At 36.5% G+C, this 19,270-nt stretch overlaps 2 protein-coding genes across 4 annotated transcripts; one reads left to right on the top strand and one right to left on the bottom strand.

Annotated features, from left to right (window-relative positions):
• Positions 1 to 2,342: 2,342 nt before the first annotated feature.
• LOC149967150 (uncharacterized) lies at positions 2,343 to 8,054 on the bottom strand. 2 transcript variants are annotated; one of them, XM_090154448.1, is made up of 6 exons: positions 8,002 to 8,054; positions 7,841 to 7,887; positions 5,479 to 5,711; positions 5,205 to 5,273; positions 4,024 to 4,242; positions 2,343 to 3,460 (listed from the first exon to the last, which is right to left on the bottom strand). In XM_090154448.1, exons 3-6 carry the CDS (start codon positions 5,701 to 5,703, stop codon positions 2,426 to 2,428), a joined length of 1,548 nt encoding a protein of 515 aa, XP_090010574.1. In that variant the 5' UTR covers positions 5,704 to 5,711; positions 7,841 to 7,887; positions 8,002 to 8,054; the 3' UTR covers positions 2,343 to 2,425. The 2 variants fall into 2 exon arrangements, with proteins under 2 accessions (XP_090010574.1, XP_090010581.1); XM_090154455.1 differs by lacking the exon at positions 8,002 to 8,054 and having other exon boundaries at positions 7,841 to 7,984.
• A 558-nt stretch (positions 8,055 to 8,612) lies between these two features.
• LOC149967149 (uncharacterized) lies at positions 8,613 to 11,306 on the top strand. Of its 2 annotated transcripts, none has more exons than XM_090154435.1 (3): positions 8,613 to 8,852; positions 8,917 to 9,887; positions 10,859 to 11,306. In XM_090154435.1, exons 2-3 carry the CDS (start codon positions 9,024 to 9,026, stop codon positions 10,862 to 10,864), a joined length of 870 nt encoding a protein of 289 aa, XP_090010561.1. In that variant the 5' UTR covers positions 8,613 to 8,852; positions 8,917 to 9,023; the 3' UTR covers positions 10,865 to 11,306. The 2 variants fall into 2 exon arrangements, with proteins under 2 accessions (XP_090010561.1, XP_090010552.1); XM_090154426.1 differs by having other exon boundaries at positions 8,616 to 8,852; positions 8,917 to 9,898.
• Positions 11,307 to 19,270: the final 7,964 nt, after the last annotated feature.

Raw genomic sequence — 19,270 nt, 5'->3', positions numbered from 1 at the left:
ATAAAATTTTGGCGGAGTTATAAGCCAAACCAAAATTTTGCTACTTTTCCAATATCTGTTGTACCTAATACCAAAATTGACTATAACTTTGGTTCTACTAATGATAGAGATGTGTTCTATGGCTCATTTTAAGGCAAAAACCATAGCATCGCGTTTCATATCAAAATTTGGGGGAAAAATAATTTCAAATTTGAAAATTATTTGCTCATTGATACCCAAAACACCTAATTTTTGAAAAAATATTTTTTTACTTATTAACTTAGCTGGTCCTCATACGTACTGTGTATAAAGATTTTCTTGTATATTTGATTTGTAACCAAGTTACGCGAAAATTTACTAGATCCCCACCGCTAACGATTTTGACAATTTTCTCAAATTATCTTACTCTCTGTTAATCAAAATTTTCTATATATTTTTTAATTTTATAGATTTCACTGTTGTTATTTATTACTCATGGTTAAGTATAGAAAGGAAAGTAGTGATAGTGGAATTTAATATGGAAATAGTAAAAAGTATATTCAATACAACCACACAAATAACTTCAGTTTGACAAACTATTAAAAATGTAGTCTATACCTCCAAAATATTTCTGGTTGCTAAAGAACAAGCAAATTTGCCACAAAGAAAAGCCAGCCTAGTGCCTTGTAATTGGAGATATTTCCGAAAGTTATACAAGACGTCATACAGTCCTTTCATTGGGTATCTGATCAAGCCACTTTTCATCCCTTTGTAGTTTATCACAAAGAACACAATGAAAGACAATTAAATCACAAACTCCATATATAGTGATCTGATTGCCTGAAACACAATGCGTTAACAGTGCATCTTTTCCTAATAAAATTAATTGCGTTCTTGAAAACGTTTGTTCCAGATTTACAGAAAGTGATATCTTTTTCAGATGGTGCTCCTTCTCAATACAAAAATTTCAAAAACATGATTATTTTATGCCACCACGAAGACGACACAGGAGGAATATCTGCCAAATGGCATTGCTTAGCCACTTCCCATGACAAAGGGCCATGAGATGGTCTGGGAGGCTGAGTAAAAAGATCAGCAACTGTAGATAGCTTAAACATATTTGAAGTCCAAAGCAATTATTCTCGTGGCCAACGAATGAAGGAAATTTTGGATTTGTAAGTAGCGAAGAACTAGACGAAAATCATAGAAAATTAAAACCAAGGTATGAGAGTGCTCTCCGGATTAAAGGAATAAGATCTTTGCATTCATTTGCGCCCTTATCTGAAAACAAAATTGGAAACCAGGAGATTATCTTCCTCAAATTTATGTCAAACTACTACAATTGGGAAAGAACTTGAGGACCTGGCGTAAAGGACTTTATGGCGTCTTGTACTATTGAATGTATAATTTTCGGAAAAATCTCCAATTACGAGGGCTTCACCAGGCACTAGGCTGGCTTTTCTTTGTGGCAAATACTTTGCTTGTTCTTTAGCAACCAGAAATGTTTTGGAGGTATAGACTACATTTCTAATAGTTTTGGATAGTTTGTCAAACTGAAGTTATTTGTATGGTTGTATTGAATATACTTTTTACTATTTCCATATTAAATTCCACTATCACTACTTTAATTTTTATACTTAACCATGTGTAATAAATAACAAACAGTGAAGTCTATAAAATTAAAAAATATAGAAAATTTTGATTAACAGAGAGGAAGGTAATTTGAGAAAATAGTCAAAATCAGTAACGGTGGGGATCTAGTAAATTTGCTCGTAACTTGGTTACAAATCAAATATACAAGAAAATCTTTACACACAGTACGTATGAGGACCAGGTTAGTTAATATAAGTAAACAAATATTTTTTCAAAAATAAGGTATTTTGGGTATTAACAAGCAAATAATTTTCAAATTTTAAATTTCAAAAATCTTATTTTTCCCCAAATTTGATATGAAACGATATGCTATAGTTTTTGCCTTCTAAATGAGTGATAGAAAGAACCAAAGTTATAGTCAATTTTGGTATTAGGTACAACAGATTTTGGAAAAGTAGCCAAATTTTGGTTTGGCTTATTTTTTTCCCTTTACATGGATTAATTTTATGCATAAATTCATCCCTTCGCCAAATTTCATCAAAATCTGAAACTAGAGTGGTTTGGACCATGTTGATTTGACCTGGAATGACCCCTCTAAAATTTCCAATAATAGAAAAGTGTGCTGCGGAATAGGTAAAAGTACCGCATATTCGTAAATTACATTTTTTTTTCTGGACTGGATAAAAGGGTATGTACTTTTCCCCTTACATGGTTGGTTAAACCCCTAATTCAAAATCAGTTTAATTTTAAACAATAAAAATCAGTCAAGAATAAGTAAAGGAGTGTTTAATTCCCAATACAAAAGTAATATCTAGTATTTAAATTCCAACCACACAAATAACTGTGAAATATAATATCCAGTGTTATATAATATCTACTCCGAATCATTCTTGTCAACAAATGTGATTACAGCATGCTGTAAATTGCATAAAGCAGCCACAACAACAAGAATATAGTTCAAATTACTTCGATCACTTTTAATGTGAGAAGCATTTTTAAGAAAATGGAATCCTTTCATTCTTGATATTGCACCCTCAACTTGAAGCCTGAAGTGTTTACTTTTCCCTGGAGTTACAATATTGCCTTTAGTTTGTTCACTAAGGACCATTTTCTCTTTTACCACTTCAGGATAATGAAGTTTAGCTTGTTTTTCACTTAATTCATTTTCCAAGTTCAAATTGCTTTCCGCAATCACTTCATCTTCAGGTAGAATGTACTCTAAAAACCCACAATTCTTTGCGATATATTCATTACTATTATTTGCTTCGTAACATTTAGAAACAAACATAATGTAACCATCTGGTGAAATTGCAGTAAGAAATTTAACTTTTTCTTTATTTTTGGAATACTGTTGTTTCTGATGTGGTTGTTGTCTATCGCGCACTAATGATGAATGTTGAAGAATAATCTCAAAACAATCAACAATGCATGTAGTGTTTGCAAAACTGTCTTGAAATGATACTGGCATGGCTTCTTTGATTGTTTCTCGTGGCAAAAAACATACAAGATCATTGAAATAACTTGCCATTTTTGGCATCCATAAATTGAACATTCTCGATATAGAACTGGACGACATGTTAAACCTCCTCGAAAGGTCTTCAAAGAAAAGATTTAATTTCAAACGCATGAAACACATTAACACTTGATCTTCCACAGGTAATTTAAATGAAAGATCATTCGCCAATGGTGTTAAGTTTTCAACTAATTTCCAAAATACGTGACTTTCAAGACCTGTATAAAACTTAATCCCCGATTCATCTATGCCATTTGCAGTAAATATTGGAAAATCCGTCTGTATCAACTTAGTAATATGCTTTTGGGAGTTCAAATATGGTCCGGAATACATATGGTCTGTTGAAATATAACTGGGATCTGTCTGACACTCTGCACTTTTCATTATAGTTTCCTTCTGAAAAATATGAAAACATACGTTTTTTTCTTGAGAGATATGACACCGAGTATTTAATTAAAGGGATCAACCAGCCTTGTAAGAGAAGAAACATGTGCCCCATCAAGAACCTTCCTGAAGCGAGAGAACAGAGAGACAGTGGAGGAATACATCATAAATTAGTCCCATCTCCAGCAACAATCTTTGTTTGCGAAAATACCGAAACAAACATCCAGATTGACTGAGCGGGAACACATGTTTCTCCCCTAGCGTTGAACCCTTTTCAGGTGGGACCATTCTGTTAAACAACACTTGAGTGGCCATTAAAATTTAAAGATATAAGAGAAAGAAACCCAAAAAAGAAGATAACAGTGGTTAAATTGCCCTGACACTGTATTTGTCAGTCAGACCGATTGTTGCATTTTTTTTAATCTTCACAATGATACTTTTGGTCAGTTTAATGCAACCAGCTTTGCCAGTTTTTTTAGAAACCTGACAGAACTTTGCAATTTTTTTTTACAAAATATTAACAAATCTAACATAAAGGAAAAAATAGAAAAAAAATGTTTAGTAAAAAAAGTTACCTTAATTATACAGTGAACAACACCAGAACCAAATTGGCTTTGTTTGGCCAAAATTTCCATTAAACTCTGTGCTTGGGCTACATTAAATGATGATGATTTTGAATAATCGGCACTCTTAGTTTGGTTTTTACAAATCTTTGTGTCAGATCTTTTAGCAGATATCCCAGGGCCATCCAATTTATTACTTTCTCTTTTGGTTCCTTTCATGGACACACAATCCTATTGTGAAATAATAATACCTTTATTACATACTGTGGTTATAGAAAATAACACCAATGCCTTAAATTTATGAATGTTGCAGCTATTGAAATAGTTGTACGTCACTATCACAATCATCTTGATAAATTTTCAGAATGATTCTGAAAGTGCTCCACCAGGCTCATAAGGGGAGAAACACAAACCCAATCCCAAACCTGTCGTAAGTAGCAAAATAGAGAAATACACGATACATTCATATGCTCTGCTGCGCCATTGTCTATTGGCAACAAATATCAAAACTAACGTGCAGATTAGCTTAAAAGAGGGTCGCATATCATGGAACACTTTAAATGAATGTATTATTTGCTTAATATTTAGGGTCCCTTCAGTTTCCTTGTATAACAAATAAAAAAATAGTTAGGGAAATAGCTTATCAGGTTGGCTTTGTTGCATTTGTAAGAGTACAAATGTTATTTCTATTTAGCAAATGACATTATCAAGAATGTATTTATTTTACTTAAGGAGATTGAATGTGTTGATATGATTTTCTGTGTTTCTTACAAAGTACTACACGGTGCACCAGTATGTACTCCTTCATGACTGGGAAAAACTAGACCACTTGCCTGCGGATATCCTCAACATATTCTCTCTAAGTATAGTTTTTAGCAAAAATTTACAATTAAATTTTGTGTGACTTAACCATAATAAATAAATTCCAGTCATGTAACTCTGTTATAAAGACAGAAGTTAATGAAAGTAAGTTATTGGATACCTTCAATGCAAGAGACATTTTCCCTCTTACTCAACATTCACTTTCTCCTCACTATATCTCAAAAATTTCCTCTAAGTGGAGATGCTGATGAGAAAAGTAAAAACGCAAATGTTCCTCCCATTGACTCTCTCTCAAATGCCATGCGAGGCGAAGCACAAGTTGATTTTCTTATCATAAGTGGTGGAACCCTTTAACCCCCTGTGAAACTGACCTGGCTTGAATTTTGTGGTTTGAAATGGGACATTTTTGGTATTCCATCGCCAAAATGAATAGAGCAAACCTAAAAAAAATAAAATAAAAAGAGGTTTCTTTTGGTGGAAATGAACTTATAAAAGTGACTAAGAGGGTCAAAGATTTAAGGGCCACACCAACGTTAACAAAAAATTCTGCTTTCACAAGTTACAGAAGAGGATCTACTACACTTCAATCCAGATTTCTTAAACGTCACTGTGGCCTTTTACATACAGAAAAACCATTCAACCTACAGCAGCGCTAGTTCCTGGAGCGGTTAGTCTTTTACTATTAATTGCCCGAATCCACATATCTTTTAATTCAGCATCAGTTGGAAAATTATGTAGTTTATAAGGTACTTCACAAGGGCAATCCTGTTGTAAAATTCCATAATGGATTTTACATGGCTCTGTTCTCCACTTATTCAATTTGCTTTCATTATTTTGACAGCCAGGAACGCAACAGTATCTTCCTGCCATATTTCAACCTGAGAATGCAAAATTACTCATTAACTGCAATGGCCCTTGCACTTTTTGTAAAAATGCTAAGTCATATTAGTTATTCTCAACTCATTTTAGAAAATATAGAGTGGGATGAATAGTTTACTTCACCCAATATTGTCTTGTAACTGCTTTAAAAAATCTTATTATGTGCAGCAGAATTGGAATATTCTCCTTCAAAGGAGTAGAAAAAGAAAAGCAATTTATGTTAGCTTACTGTTCTCGCTACATATGCCTAATATATTTTAAGATAGCAAAATAAGAGATAAATCTGGGAACCTGACAAAAAAAATGCTTATTTCAACAATACTTATTTCGATTTGCAATAAAGTAATGGCATGCTTTTTCCTATTCATAAAAAATTCGCGCCCACATTGGTGGCCATGGCCAAAGCTACGGAATGCGAATACTCTATAGTTAAGATATCATAGCCTTCAATGTTGGATTTATCTATGTGATAAGTGTGATGAAGCCACCTCATTGAAAAAATTATGGGCCTCTCTAGTCCTAAAGTGGGGTGGCGGAGTGGTTAGAACTTTCACCTCGCAGCAAGAGGAGCCCAGCTTGTAGCACTAGGTGAAAACTTGGAATAACTCCTGCGCTGAGTTAGCAAGTTCTCACCCCACTGGTGTAAAAGGTTCCACCCCCCCCCTCAGGTTCTTCAGTTTCCCCTTCAACTTTTTGAGGTTAACGGTAATAGTTAGTGTAGGGAGCTGGGAGCTGTTGATTTGTGTGGCATGAAGAGCTTGCCACCACGCTCCAACGCATTGTAACCCGGCCACATGAATTAATGGTTTTAGTAATTAATGGTAGTAGTCTCATGGAGGTATGACATCAGTGTAACATGCTTGTCTGCTTTTATGCCTAAGTAAGCAAGTGTCAGACATTATTGAAACTCAGTAGACTGAAGTTTGAATAGCCTATTTCTGGTGATGAAAAAAGGTGTCCTTTTATTGAAAAATATTGTTACTTGAAAATGGTATATAAAATTCTGGAATCTTTAAAAAAAATATAGGGAACAGCATTATTAGGGTATTTTACCGCAAAATCTTTGTATGATGAAATAAGTTACATTATCTAAAAATCAAAAGCAAAATACATTGCAAATATTCTTAGAGGAGTTATGATAAAATTAGAATTACGAGTTTTTATATCTAGATAACATGTACAGCCCTGGTTCTTATAACATCGTAGATAAAATGGGTAGCTACACGACACTAAGGGACTAAATCAGAATTTGCTTTTAAATGTTGCCAATGGTGTGCAATAAATAATAAAATCGGCATCAGCGGCATACAGTTAAGCCTTTTGCCACCTCTTCAGAAATAATAATCAGCTAGGCTAATACCCAAGGCACCACCTTAGGCCTAAGTCAACAATTGAGTCTGCGCCATTCTTCCTTTTTTTCCCGCCATGTTACCAATATGACTCAAATCTCCCCTAAAACCGAGCAAATCCGCAAAAGTTAAAGTTGGGATAGATTCTATCACAACACGCCACTGGGATCACAACACGCCACTGGAGAATGTCCTCATCCACCTCAAACCTTGGGCATTATAACAGAATATGCCATCCACACATGTTAAAAGTAGGTGACAAACCAGTCAGTTCATATTGACGTTGTGCTGTTAAAAGTGGCCCGGTACAGGCATCGAATAGGAGGCCGCTACACCACGAACCATCATAAAACGATTCAGCTGCAGGTTTGGTCTTAGCACAGTATAGTTCTAGGCTTGACTTTGATTGGACCTGTCCAAACCATAGTGTCTGAGCAGCATTTGTCACCCCTTTTGTGACTATCGAGGCCCATTCTTCTTCAGTTATTGCTCCACCTCTAACTGTACCACGGCCATATACACGGTCCAGTTGGTCAATGCGATGGAAAAGAGAAGTCTGGACCCCCTATTGGCGCAGGGCACAGATAGCTCATATGAATTATGTCAACCAGGGAAGACGCCCCCCCCCCCCCTTTCTACTATCTCACAGGACATTCAAATGCAAAGGCAGATTCAACCGTCCAGTGTTGCGTAGCGCCCCCTTTTACATTCCAAGAAATCACCAGAGGCAAACCAAAATAATAATAATATATGGCTTCTGTTATTAAGGGCATATTTACCTCAAGTTTCAATTTTCTGGGATTGCATACATTTTACTTCCGCAAACCAAAAAGAAAGTTTATAAATATATTGCACAAATTTCTGTGTACAAACTGATGCTAAATCATGCTACGCGTTACATTAACTAATTACCAATATTTATAGAAATTAATTGAGTACCATTTTGCCAAGAGCGAACCTAACACAATTCCGTCGTCTGCTGCATCACGGCCTTTTTTTTTTGACATCCACACATCGGTGTCGACCCAAGGCCTTAGACACCAACACTCAATAACTGATTAATCAGGGCGAGATACGTGTAACGGCCACGCCAACAGGGGGAAACGTGGGGACAGGGGTGGGGACACCCGTGGCGGAAGTATGCCGACCACCCGTTGGGGAATTGGTGGTCGTCCTCACACGGCCATCCACAAACTCTGCCTCCCGGACGCCTGGGATTACAGGAGTGAGCCACTACTCCCGGCCTGCATCACGGCCTACTTGGATCCACTCGCAAACTCGCAAAGTTTGAGAACAGATCTAAGTTGGCCGTGGCTGCATCAACGTCGTGGTCGTTTCAGTGCTGCCATTATTTCACTCTTGTGATACTGTCCGATTGAACTCAGAAGAGATAGACTCTGAGCTTTATTATAATTATAAAAGTAAGTTGTACATATTTTCTGTTAGTTTAAAAACATTTAGTTGTTAATTTTCTTAGTATCCAAGTCAGTTCATTATTTTCTCTTCGTAGTAAATTTCTCTGCGTATATTGCTTATGTACCAGTCAATCTAGCTCTGAAAGTGCTTGCGAATACTTTTATCATGCTCCGAGCAGTTGGCGGGCAATTGCGTGCTAAATTTTTGCTGAGACTATACGTAAAAGTAGTTAGTGGTGTAGCACCGGAGTAACGCTTAACGAGTACTTTTTACATGCTATTTTTAATTAAATTCGTCTGCTTTGTGAGGAATTTTTACTTCGTTGAGAATTGATAGAATACTTGTTACATTGAAATTTATAAATGGAAAACTGAGGTAAAAAAAATTATTTACTGATTAACCAAAACTGAGGGTATCCATGCAATGAATTATTTTACAGAGTGATGGCTTAAATTATGGTACTGTGTACACCCAGGCTGATGTGTGTTGTTTTGTATGTACACACTGTTTGTGTGATGGTTGACAACCAAACTTACGAGCAATAAAATGTCAGAGTCAGATGACTGTCTAACTCTACCAGGCAGAGGTGTGACTTATACTGATGTTGTCGGAGCACCACCATTTGCACCACGACCATATTATAACTCTGATGGTGATAAGGTATGCCGCACAAGCACATCGACTGGAAGAAGTGTAACAGTTACTGTTGCAACCGCTTCCTCCAATCAAGCTACTTTAGGCTCAACTTCGAAAACTTGTAATATACATGAAATATGTTATTATTGTCAAGTATTCATATTTATCTCAGCCATCATCACTGGTTTTGCATTGGTTATTGTTGGAGCCTTTATGCATAGCCAACATGGAGAGTTGGTGGTTTTTGTTTATATTGGAGGTCTTTTGATGTGTGTTAACAGTGCACTTTTAGCAATTCAATGTTTTGTGCGTAAAAAACAAAAGAGCAGGCTTAGGTGCTATACCAACTCTTCTCGGCATGCAAATTCAAGCGTCCAAGGAAGTACACTTGTTATTGGAAATCAACAATACATACCAATAAGTTCTATGAATGGCATGCCTCCTTCAATACCCTCTTTAAGAGGAACAGTGCCTCCAAATATTGACAATGGCCTTATTAGCCTTGAATCTAATGCAAGAGCTTCTCCAGTACATTTTGCTTCTGCAAATTCTCAAGTTGTTCCACCACAAAGTCCGCATTCTCCAACACATTGTGATTTACAAATAAAGTATCTTTCTCCAACTCACAGTGCAATATCATATAAATATCACCACCACCACCACCATCATCATCAACCAAGAGATAAACCTCGATATCATAATCCTCCGCTTGGTATACCTGTTAGTCAACAAAATCCTATTACATCCATTAGTAATCAACATGGAAATAGGGTAGTAAATCCAAGGTATTTTAAACTTTTCAAATAGGGTGTGGCTCAAAATGTTTTTTTATGGAAAAGGTTGAATCTATGCCATTATAGGAAATGTAATTGTAAAATTTCAGACTGATTTAATTATATTTATTGGTTGCAATTGATTTTCATTGCACTTATGATTGAAAATTATTGTTGATATTACCTTAAATGTTTTAATTGAGAATTTATTTATACTTCGGGAGAATGATACAGTTGAGGCGATTTTTAGTGTTGCTCCCAATCTCCCTCATGCTCGGAAATGAAATCAAACCTGTACCTCATTGGTTCCCACTATGTCGTATTCCAACACTATTGAAATGCATGCGAGTGACTTTTTTTGTTCTACTCGCAATTTAACATGGGTTGCAATTTTACTACAATAATTTTATAGCGTTTTCCATTGGGAACCTCCCAGTACTCCCGGAGTGCTCCAAAATCAAAATCGTATTCCATTGGGAAAAAAGGGGCAACTCCGAGAGGGAGGATCGTCTTCCATTGACCAAGGTACTCCCTCCCGGAGTGCTCCCAGCTGCCCCAACTCAAGAGTCGGAGGGAAACAAAAGAGTGCTCCGAAAACGTTTCGTATTTCATTGGGAGCTACCAGGGCGAATCCTCAGAGCGCCTCCTACAGAGAGCAGTGACCTCATTCAACAAATCCGGATCACACTCGGAGGTTCCCAATGGAAAACGCTATTAGCGTATAAACTGTTTTGTTGGGAAATGCTGTATAACAGTATATAGTGTGGCACCTTCAATTCCTTAATTTTTTTGCTAACAAAATCATTCAGGGCTGCACTATATTTTAAATATCTTTTTTTTTATTGATCAGTGACAGTAGATTATCCTTAACTCCTGTATGTGACAAAATATTTTATTCCTTTCATAAAAATTACATAGTGAATGAATTAAGACCTTTTTAATTATTAGTTTTTATTACAATTTCTTTCATAGAGATGACTGGATTTCAACAAGCTATAATGAGTCAATGACACCTAAAAAAAGTTCTGGATATAGAGATGGTACCTCATCAGCAGTTCATCTCCTTTAAATAATAATATCTGTCCAAAGATTATATAGTCATGGAAGATATATTTAAATTATTCTTTGGTTGACTTTTTCTATTTCAAAGGGCCACAAAATCATTTGAAAAATTCAGTTTCAGTTTCAGTTAGCTCCTCCCTCTCTGTACTTAATGGTAGCAGATCTGACCAATCATTATTGGTCGTTTTTCTAGCACCTGAAATTGGATTAATTCCAAAGATTCGGTTACCATTTGATTAATTATGAACCGGAGCCTCGCTTACTAATATTTTTGGAAGTCTTTTAAAATATTGTATAGAGTTTTTAACTATAGACTGTTTAAAAATTGTCAGCAGGAATAAATACCTTGATATATGAATTCCTGCTGATATTTATTTGGCATGAACTTTTCCCACTTAAAAATCCCATAACTTTAAGAAGGTTTTAACCAAAATGATGGCGCCAACGGTAAATTTCATAGAAGTAGAACATATTTTCAATATTTAAAAGGAAAGCAGTACTTAGATCCATATATTAAGGGAAACTTCTGTAACTATGAATGTTTTTGAATAACTAAACCCTTCCCTTGAAAAGTTGAACTGATTTTGTTGAGGTTTGTTTTATAAAACCCTTCATTTCATTTGGGAGGTTATAGGCTATGGCCAAGTACCTACCTCTTTTATGGGACTTCAGCAGTAATGAAGTAATTTTAAAGGTTAAATAACGTAAATTATTTTAACTAAAAATAAGCATTTTATCTGCAATTTGTGTTTAAACAAGGTTCTATTTTTGTTAATTATTAAAATAGACGTGTAATTTAACTTTTGAATTATATCATAAAATTAAGCTAGTTGATATAGTTTTTAACATTGAAGGGCTTTATTATAATGTAAACTTTATTGATTTATTCACTCCAAAATTTAAATATTATTAGTACCTATAGCAACGCAAAACCCAAAAGTGTGTCAGAACAGTTTATTTTTAACTGAGAGATTGTTGCAAAGTGAAAATATTGTGTAGTGGAGAGCGTAAAATACATAAATATCGGAAATTTTTTACCACTCAAACAACACCAAGTGTGGTGTATTTAGAACATATCTCTATGTGTATGAAAATTGAAGGTATAAATTATGCAATGCCTATAGACCAAGAGAATGTTGGTAGTATATTCCCATCTAGTTGGCTCTCTAGAGACTAGCACAAGTAGATATTTTGAATGCTTGACACACCTTTTAGTTTGTCAGTTTTGTTAGTACTATTACTTTTTTAAAAATAGAGCATTAATTATTTGGGAAGAAAGGTTTTCTAAAATAATAGAACGATTTACCAAGGTGTGGTGATGTGATACACCGTTTCAAATCAAACTTTTTAAATAAGACTTAAAAACATATCACACCTAAAGTTAGAAGTCTGAAATTGCCTTGCGTCAACACATCATTGCATATCAACTCGCTACATTTTAGCCTTAATCGCAAAAGTAAAAGGGTATCTCCTCACCCCACCTTGATAATATCATTTAATTTAATTTCCTTACTAACACACTTCACCACAAATTAAAGCGTTGGTGGCCCTATCTAATTGGTTATTGTGCATTGTATAAGGTATGTTCAAGATTAAATTTTTCTTTGAAAAATTAATTAAGTTTAAGCAAATCACATAATGTACGTTTAAAAATAGTGCTGCCCTCTGAGGTTCGAGATCTGCCATTCTATATGGATATCGTACAAATTAGGTATAATATGTTGTATAGATATCATATGCTATAGCTTTGTAAAAACTTGGGGAATTTATTCAATCCATAACAGAAATAAAAGGCGACAAAGAAATATTCTTCCGTAAATGTTGTATCTCAAATGTAAATATATTTATTTAAATTTTAAACTATTTTATACAAAACTAAATATACATATTATTTTATCGGTATAATAAAGTAATATTGGAACACTTTGCTTTGTGTATTTGTTGTTTGAGGCAAAGGTTTTTTGAGTTTCAACTTAGCTACGTTTATTCCTATTTCTGAGTTCAAAAAATAATTTACATAAATCTCTTAAAACAAATAATTTTTAGCATAGCCATACTGGAAGTTCAAAGGGTAATTTTATTCGCCACTTTTAATGATGAAAACACAAATGGGTGTCATTCAAGAATTTCACAAAACCGGGGTATGCGGCGTATGCCTCACATTTTTGGTAGTATCAAGAATATATTTAACCACTAGCGTAGTAACTGGGCGTACACGGGTACAGTACCCCTCTTCAAATTGGAAAGGGGCACCAATTTTTTTTTTTTTTGTTAGAAGCTCGTTATGAGCGATTGTAACGGGTGGGACAATTCAGTCCGCTCGTCCATTTGATTAATCAGGTGCGAGATAAGTGTTACGGCCACGCCAACAGGGGGATACTTGGGGATAGGGTTGGGACACCCGTGGCGGAAGTATGACAACCACCCGTTGTGGGATTAGTGGTCGTCCTTACACGGCCATCCACAAACTCTGCCTCCCGGACGCCTGGGGCGCCAAATTTTTTTTTGATTTACGTTTAAATGCGGCGCCAAATTCAGTATTCAACTGTACCCCTCTTAACCCAAAACGATATCCTATGCGCCTGGTATTCAACTGACTAAATATTCAACTCTACCATTAGTCCATTACCCGTATGGCCTCCTTTAAAAGGGCTGCGCTTGCCTCTGAATTATACCTGTTTCCCGCGTAACTCGTGGGGCGCGTCAAAATTCTAAGAATTCATCCCTTGATAGTGATAATTCTAACTTCTCAAAATTTTGACGGTCCTTCTCACGGCAGGTGACGTAATAATCTCTTCTCACGGTGAGACGTGAGAAGAGTGAGAATACCTCCCAGCATTATCACTGTCTTGGTCAAAAGGGGGGGGGATATTATAAATAAAAATGGCAGCTAATGTTCTAATCAGTTTACTTGATACCGAAGAAAATAAACATTATTTTATTTTTGTGAACGAAAATGAATTTCAGAGAATACAGAATGGTTAGTTATTTTCCGATTAAACATTAATTTTATATTATAATAAAAAGTTTTCTTCCTTAGTTTACAACATTCGTGGCATTCACGTAAGCCGCCATCTTTAGAAGAATATTTTTATATTGGACGCATTTTAGCGAGTTCTCACGGGGAGAAAAATGATCACGAAGAACTCTTCTCAAGAGAAGAATTCCTTCTTAGAATTTTGACGCGCCCCAGAAATAGGTCTGGGAAAATGCAAGAATATGATTCGCCAGATCGGTTATTTCACAAAGTAGGAGTCTTATTATCCACGCGAAATTCGCGAGTGCTAACGTTCTGACGTAATTGGGTAGTTCCAAAGGTTTTAAAAGTTGGAACTATCTTATAGACTGTGTCAGTAACTCTTGAAACTTACGTTATCGAGAATGTCTACGTCTGTTCTCTGATGTCACGGATATTTTAGTACACACAATCCCCCGGTGTATTAAATATGTTTTGAATATTAAATTTTGAGCCTATTTTAAATCATTATGTACATTAACTTAAACGTACTACACTAAACCAAGAGGAATTTTGTTGAAAACTCGAAAAAAGAGGGTTTTCTCAAGCACCCTGTATATTAAAAATCACACTGTCGTTTAACATAACTAACCCACTAAGCATTAGCAACAAAAACCGAATTTTAACTCGAAGATCAAAGATCAAATATTTGGAGACAGCTGGTGCTTGTATTCAGAATCTTGAATTGGTACGAAATTCAAATATCACAATAGTTCGTTGAGGGGGGTCCCTCGAATTGGCCAGAAACCTCACTGTAGTATTCGTCACAAATTTAAACGGTCTGGAGGTCGGATACCTCTTCTAGCTATCGTGACTCTTGGAATCGAATAACATCGCTCTCTAATAGTGGCTCAGATTTTTGATCTGGCAACGCTGCCCGCCAAGAATTTTCTGCACATATGCCCAGCCTGATTTAGAATCCCCATCTATAATGTTTATTTCAAAAATTTAATGACTTTTAACGATTGTTTTTAAATTTTGACATGATTTCTAAAAGTTTCCACTGCAATGGATTTTTTTAAAGGCATTTTAATCAAGGAATGACATTCGTCGATTAGATTTTTCCGAGGGGCAGGTCACTTCCATTTTGGCTGCGTCTTAATCATAGTAAAATGATTAAATCAGGGTAATCGTGATTAAATCAGGGTAATCGTGATTAAATCAGGGTGATCGTCATTAAATGAGGGTAATCAAGATTAAATCAGGGTAATCAAGATTAGAAAATCTAATCTAGATTTAATCAATCTGATGTGTTTGTTCTTGTTAATTAAACACTCTATTGAAGCTATAAGATTTATTTCTATGATGATGATTTTTACATATGAAGTTTTAAGTAAGAGTACCGAATATGTCGGCAGCCGGTAGACCACTGTTTAGGTGGTCATAAAACTAGAGCTCCCTCAGCTTCCCCACCCAGTGGCGCCCCCTGGCTATTATAGTTCATAACATCACCTCTTTTTTAAATAGACTGATTATAGTGTATTTTAACTACATTAACGATTAAACATTTCAGTTCATAAATTAAGTGTTTTAATTGATTTACGTCTTCGACTGGATCTTCGTACGTGTGGTTTGTGTCTACTCGACTGAGGCTTTTTGTCGAAATCTTGTCTAATAAGTATCCTTGATCGGGCTCCTTCTGATGATGTGGCTACACTAGGAATAGAGATGCTTGTGGTAGGCTGTTGCTCTTGTCTCGGTGATCGACTTGGTGATGATTTGCTACTCCAGCTTGGAGATTCATTGTCAGGACTAAGGATTGGTGGTTGCTGATGACTCTGGATCGGTGGTTGTTGATGACTCTGGATCAGTGGTTTTAATACTGATCTGTACCCTGCATCTGGATTTGGATTCATTTTACTGGCTCCAGTTGTTGATGTCTCAGACACGGTTGGTTTTAATAACTTCTCACTCCTTAGTCTCAATTGGTTCTGATGTTTTCTATAAATACCTCTCCCAATGTCAATCCCATACATCATATTTCCGATAGATTTTTTACAGTTCCCTCTATCCAATTTTCTCCCTTACCATAGTTTTTTACAAAGACTTTTTGATTAGGATGAAACTTATAGGTAACATCACTAATTTTTACCTCTCCGAGGGGACAAAGTCCCCTAGGAGGGGTTATACAACCACCGTGTCTGTCTGTGGGTCTGTCTGTCAGGCCTGCGAACGAGTTCGCATTTTCGGTGCAAAGTGTAATCACTGCGTACGCAGTTTCTCGAGATTTCTGCGTTCGCAGTTTCTCAAAGGGTTGGCAAAACCATCGTGTGACGGTGAGCATTAACGGATTCATTTGCGGTTTGGTTTGGATGATGTTTTTTCGCTCACCGTCGTGACGGTTTGGTGTATTACGTTTTGTTGTGAGTGTTGAATTTGTTGTGTTTGTGTTCTGATGGTTGTGCATGTTGAGTCTGTTGTGTTTATATGGGCGTTTTCTCTCCAATTTCTTCTTAATGACTTTGGGACGGACCGAGTGCTGAGTGTAATGCTACCTCTCATCGTCCAATGGCAGGGTTTCCACCAGTTGTACACGGTATTCGTCTTAGTATCAATTTGCGATCGCATCGGGCGGGATTTGAACCCGAGACCTCCTGCTTGAAAGGCTGACGTTCTACCACAATAAATATATTTGGTGTGGATATTTGGATATCTACGATTTTTAACGCAGTCAATGATTTCCTGGGTGTGCGAGTCATTATATGATATTGGAAATTGGACGGCATTGGTCTTTTTCATGCGGTATGTGTCACAACGTCAACTGGAAGTCTACGAGCGTTGAAATAAAATGAGCGTTAAAGATGCGGCAAGTATTTCGTAAGCGAGAAAAATACAAATACCATCTGTAGATATTTCTTTCATTAAAATTTGCTTAGTATTATATTCAACTGATAAACATGTACTGTAAAAAGGGTTAAATTCAATTGTGCATTGTTTTAGTAAGTCTAACTCGCTGTTGTAACTACTTAATTTATAATATTCTGAATAAATTAAACTCGATTGTTTCGTCTCAATTATTTAAATTAAAATTAAAATTTTATACCGGGCAGGGTTTGAACCGAGAATACGTTTTTCGTAAATAACTCTGAATTGCGGAGATATCTTTGGGGGTCGTGTCGAGAAATTAATATCACTAGGGACCATTCTTCCGAGGAGAGGTATATTTTGGCTTGCCAACTTGTTACTAATGGTTTTATCGCTATTATTATTTACTTCTAGCATTTCAATTATAGGTTTATCGATGTTGATATTCTCATTACCCCTCTCCTCTTTAAAGTTCGTTGGATGGACCATGTCAAGTTTGGTGCGGATTTCTCTTCCAAACATGATTTCCGCTGGAGATTTACCACTAATTTGTGGAGTGCGGCGATAGTTTATGAGATTTCTTGCTAGTCTTACGTCTAGAGATCCATTTGAAATTTTTTTTAAACCTTCGTCAATGACATCAATGGCAGAGTTAGAAGTACCATCTATTTTTTTTAATGATGTCTTCACGGTACGCACCACCCTTTCAGCCTGACCATTTGAAGCAGGGTGATACGGTGCAATGGTCAAATGCTTGAAGCCGTTATTCTGCGTGAAGATTTGGAACTCGTTACTTGTGAAACAAGTGGCATTATCACTCACCAGGATCTTCATAATTCCATAACGTGCCAAATTTTGTCGTAAGAATGTGATGACTACGGCTGAACTGTTTGTTGAAGTGACTCCGATTTCCATCCATTTCGAGGTAGAGTCCACTAATATTAATAAATATTTCCCATTTACCGGTCCGGCAAAGTCTATATGGACACGAGTCCACGGTTGGATCTCCTCGGGCCACTTCAAGTATTCAGCCTTTGGCATGGTTGCATTTGGCTGACAACTTGATGGTGCTCTAATTCTGTCCTCAATGTTGGTGTTCAATTCTGACCACCAAACTTTGCTCCTAGCTAATCGCTTTGTTTGCACCATTCCCTGGTGTTAGAATGATTTTTACCTTTCTTATATCTAATTTCATAGCTGTGCGCTCCTAATGTTAACCATTCTTATTTGCAATATACATCAATAGTTTACCTTTAGCTTTCGACCATTCTTTCCCCAGTCTCTTTGCAGATGCCACAAAACTTATCAAAATTCTTAGTACAAACACATCTAACGCCGAGTTACAACAGGATCTCTCTAAAGTTGAATCTTGGCAAAAAATTCCGGTTTATCCTTCAACACCTCAAAATCCAATGTATCTTGAAAAAGACTGTTTGTAATAGCTTAGTAGTCTTGAAAAAGAAAATGCGCGACTTTTGACGGGTTGCGTTATCCTTTTGTGGGGTGCTGTGTTTGTTGCTTATCGGTGTAACACAGTGTGTTGTAGCTTCTCACTGACACCACGGCAAACAGGTGTCAGGTGCACCTTTCTGCCTAGCATGTAGTATTTCAGTCGATTCAAAAGATCAAGTTTTTAAGGGAAAAATCTGGAATCGCGGTCATTCATTCTAACCCTCTTGAAATTGGCAAAGAAACCTGCTTTCTAAATAAGCATTTTTAGAAGGCCCAAATGTAAAAATCTTACGAACTGAAAGTTTATTTCGATTTTGGAGGCCCAATCATAGGCACCTTTTTAAAAATTTGGAGGCCCCCAAGTAGGCCTACACTTTTTCAACGTAGGCACGTGCCTACTTGTGCCTATTGCTGGCGGGGAGCCTGCACCTGGCTTTAGAGTGCATAAGTCCATCGCCACAATCTGCCAGGCTCTACTAAAGGAAACGTCGTCGGAATGAGAGTTTGGTGCCCGTTTGACGACTACTTTATGCATTTTACCTAACGTTTTACCATTTCTGGAATATCCCTTGACGTTCTCGGCACTTTGTGATGACCAGATGACCTTCATGGAGTCGTTGTAATATTTCCCCACGGTTGGACTTCGAGATTAGAAAACAATCAATATACATAAGAAGCCCATCTTGAACCGTTATATCCTTTCTCGACATGGAGGCTGGACTTTGGCCTGGACGTAGGTCAACAGTATCATACATGCCTCGTCTTGAAGTTGACTTTGAAGGATAGATGCCAATTTTTGGTCTGAATCTGGTAGAGATGCCACGTCCAGTTGTACATGGGCTGCAATCTCCTCCTGCAACTCATAATCGACCATGTTTAAAGGAGACCGCGACAAGGTGTCAGCTGGAACAAGCGACTTTCCTCGAAGAAACCGAACGTCGTAAGAATACCGCATCGGTGGCAAATTAAATCATCCAGTAGCTTAGTTTGTAGAATTAATAGCAGAGGTTTGTGGTCAGTCTCCAGAACGATGTACATGCCAGTGATAT

The sequence above is a fragment of the Leiobunum rupestre genome, chromosome 1 (assembly GCF_980474605.1).
Source record: "Leiobunum rupestre chromosome 1, qqLeiRupe1.1.hap1, whole genome shotgun sequence".
Lineage (NCBI taxonomy): Eukaryota > Metazoa > Arthropoda > Arachnida > Opiliones > Sclerosomatidae > Leiobunum > Leiobunum rupestre.
Note: the sequence above shows the minus strand (reverse complement) of the source record. Positions and strands in the feature narration are given on the sequence as shown.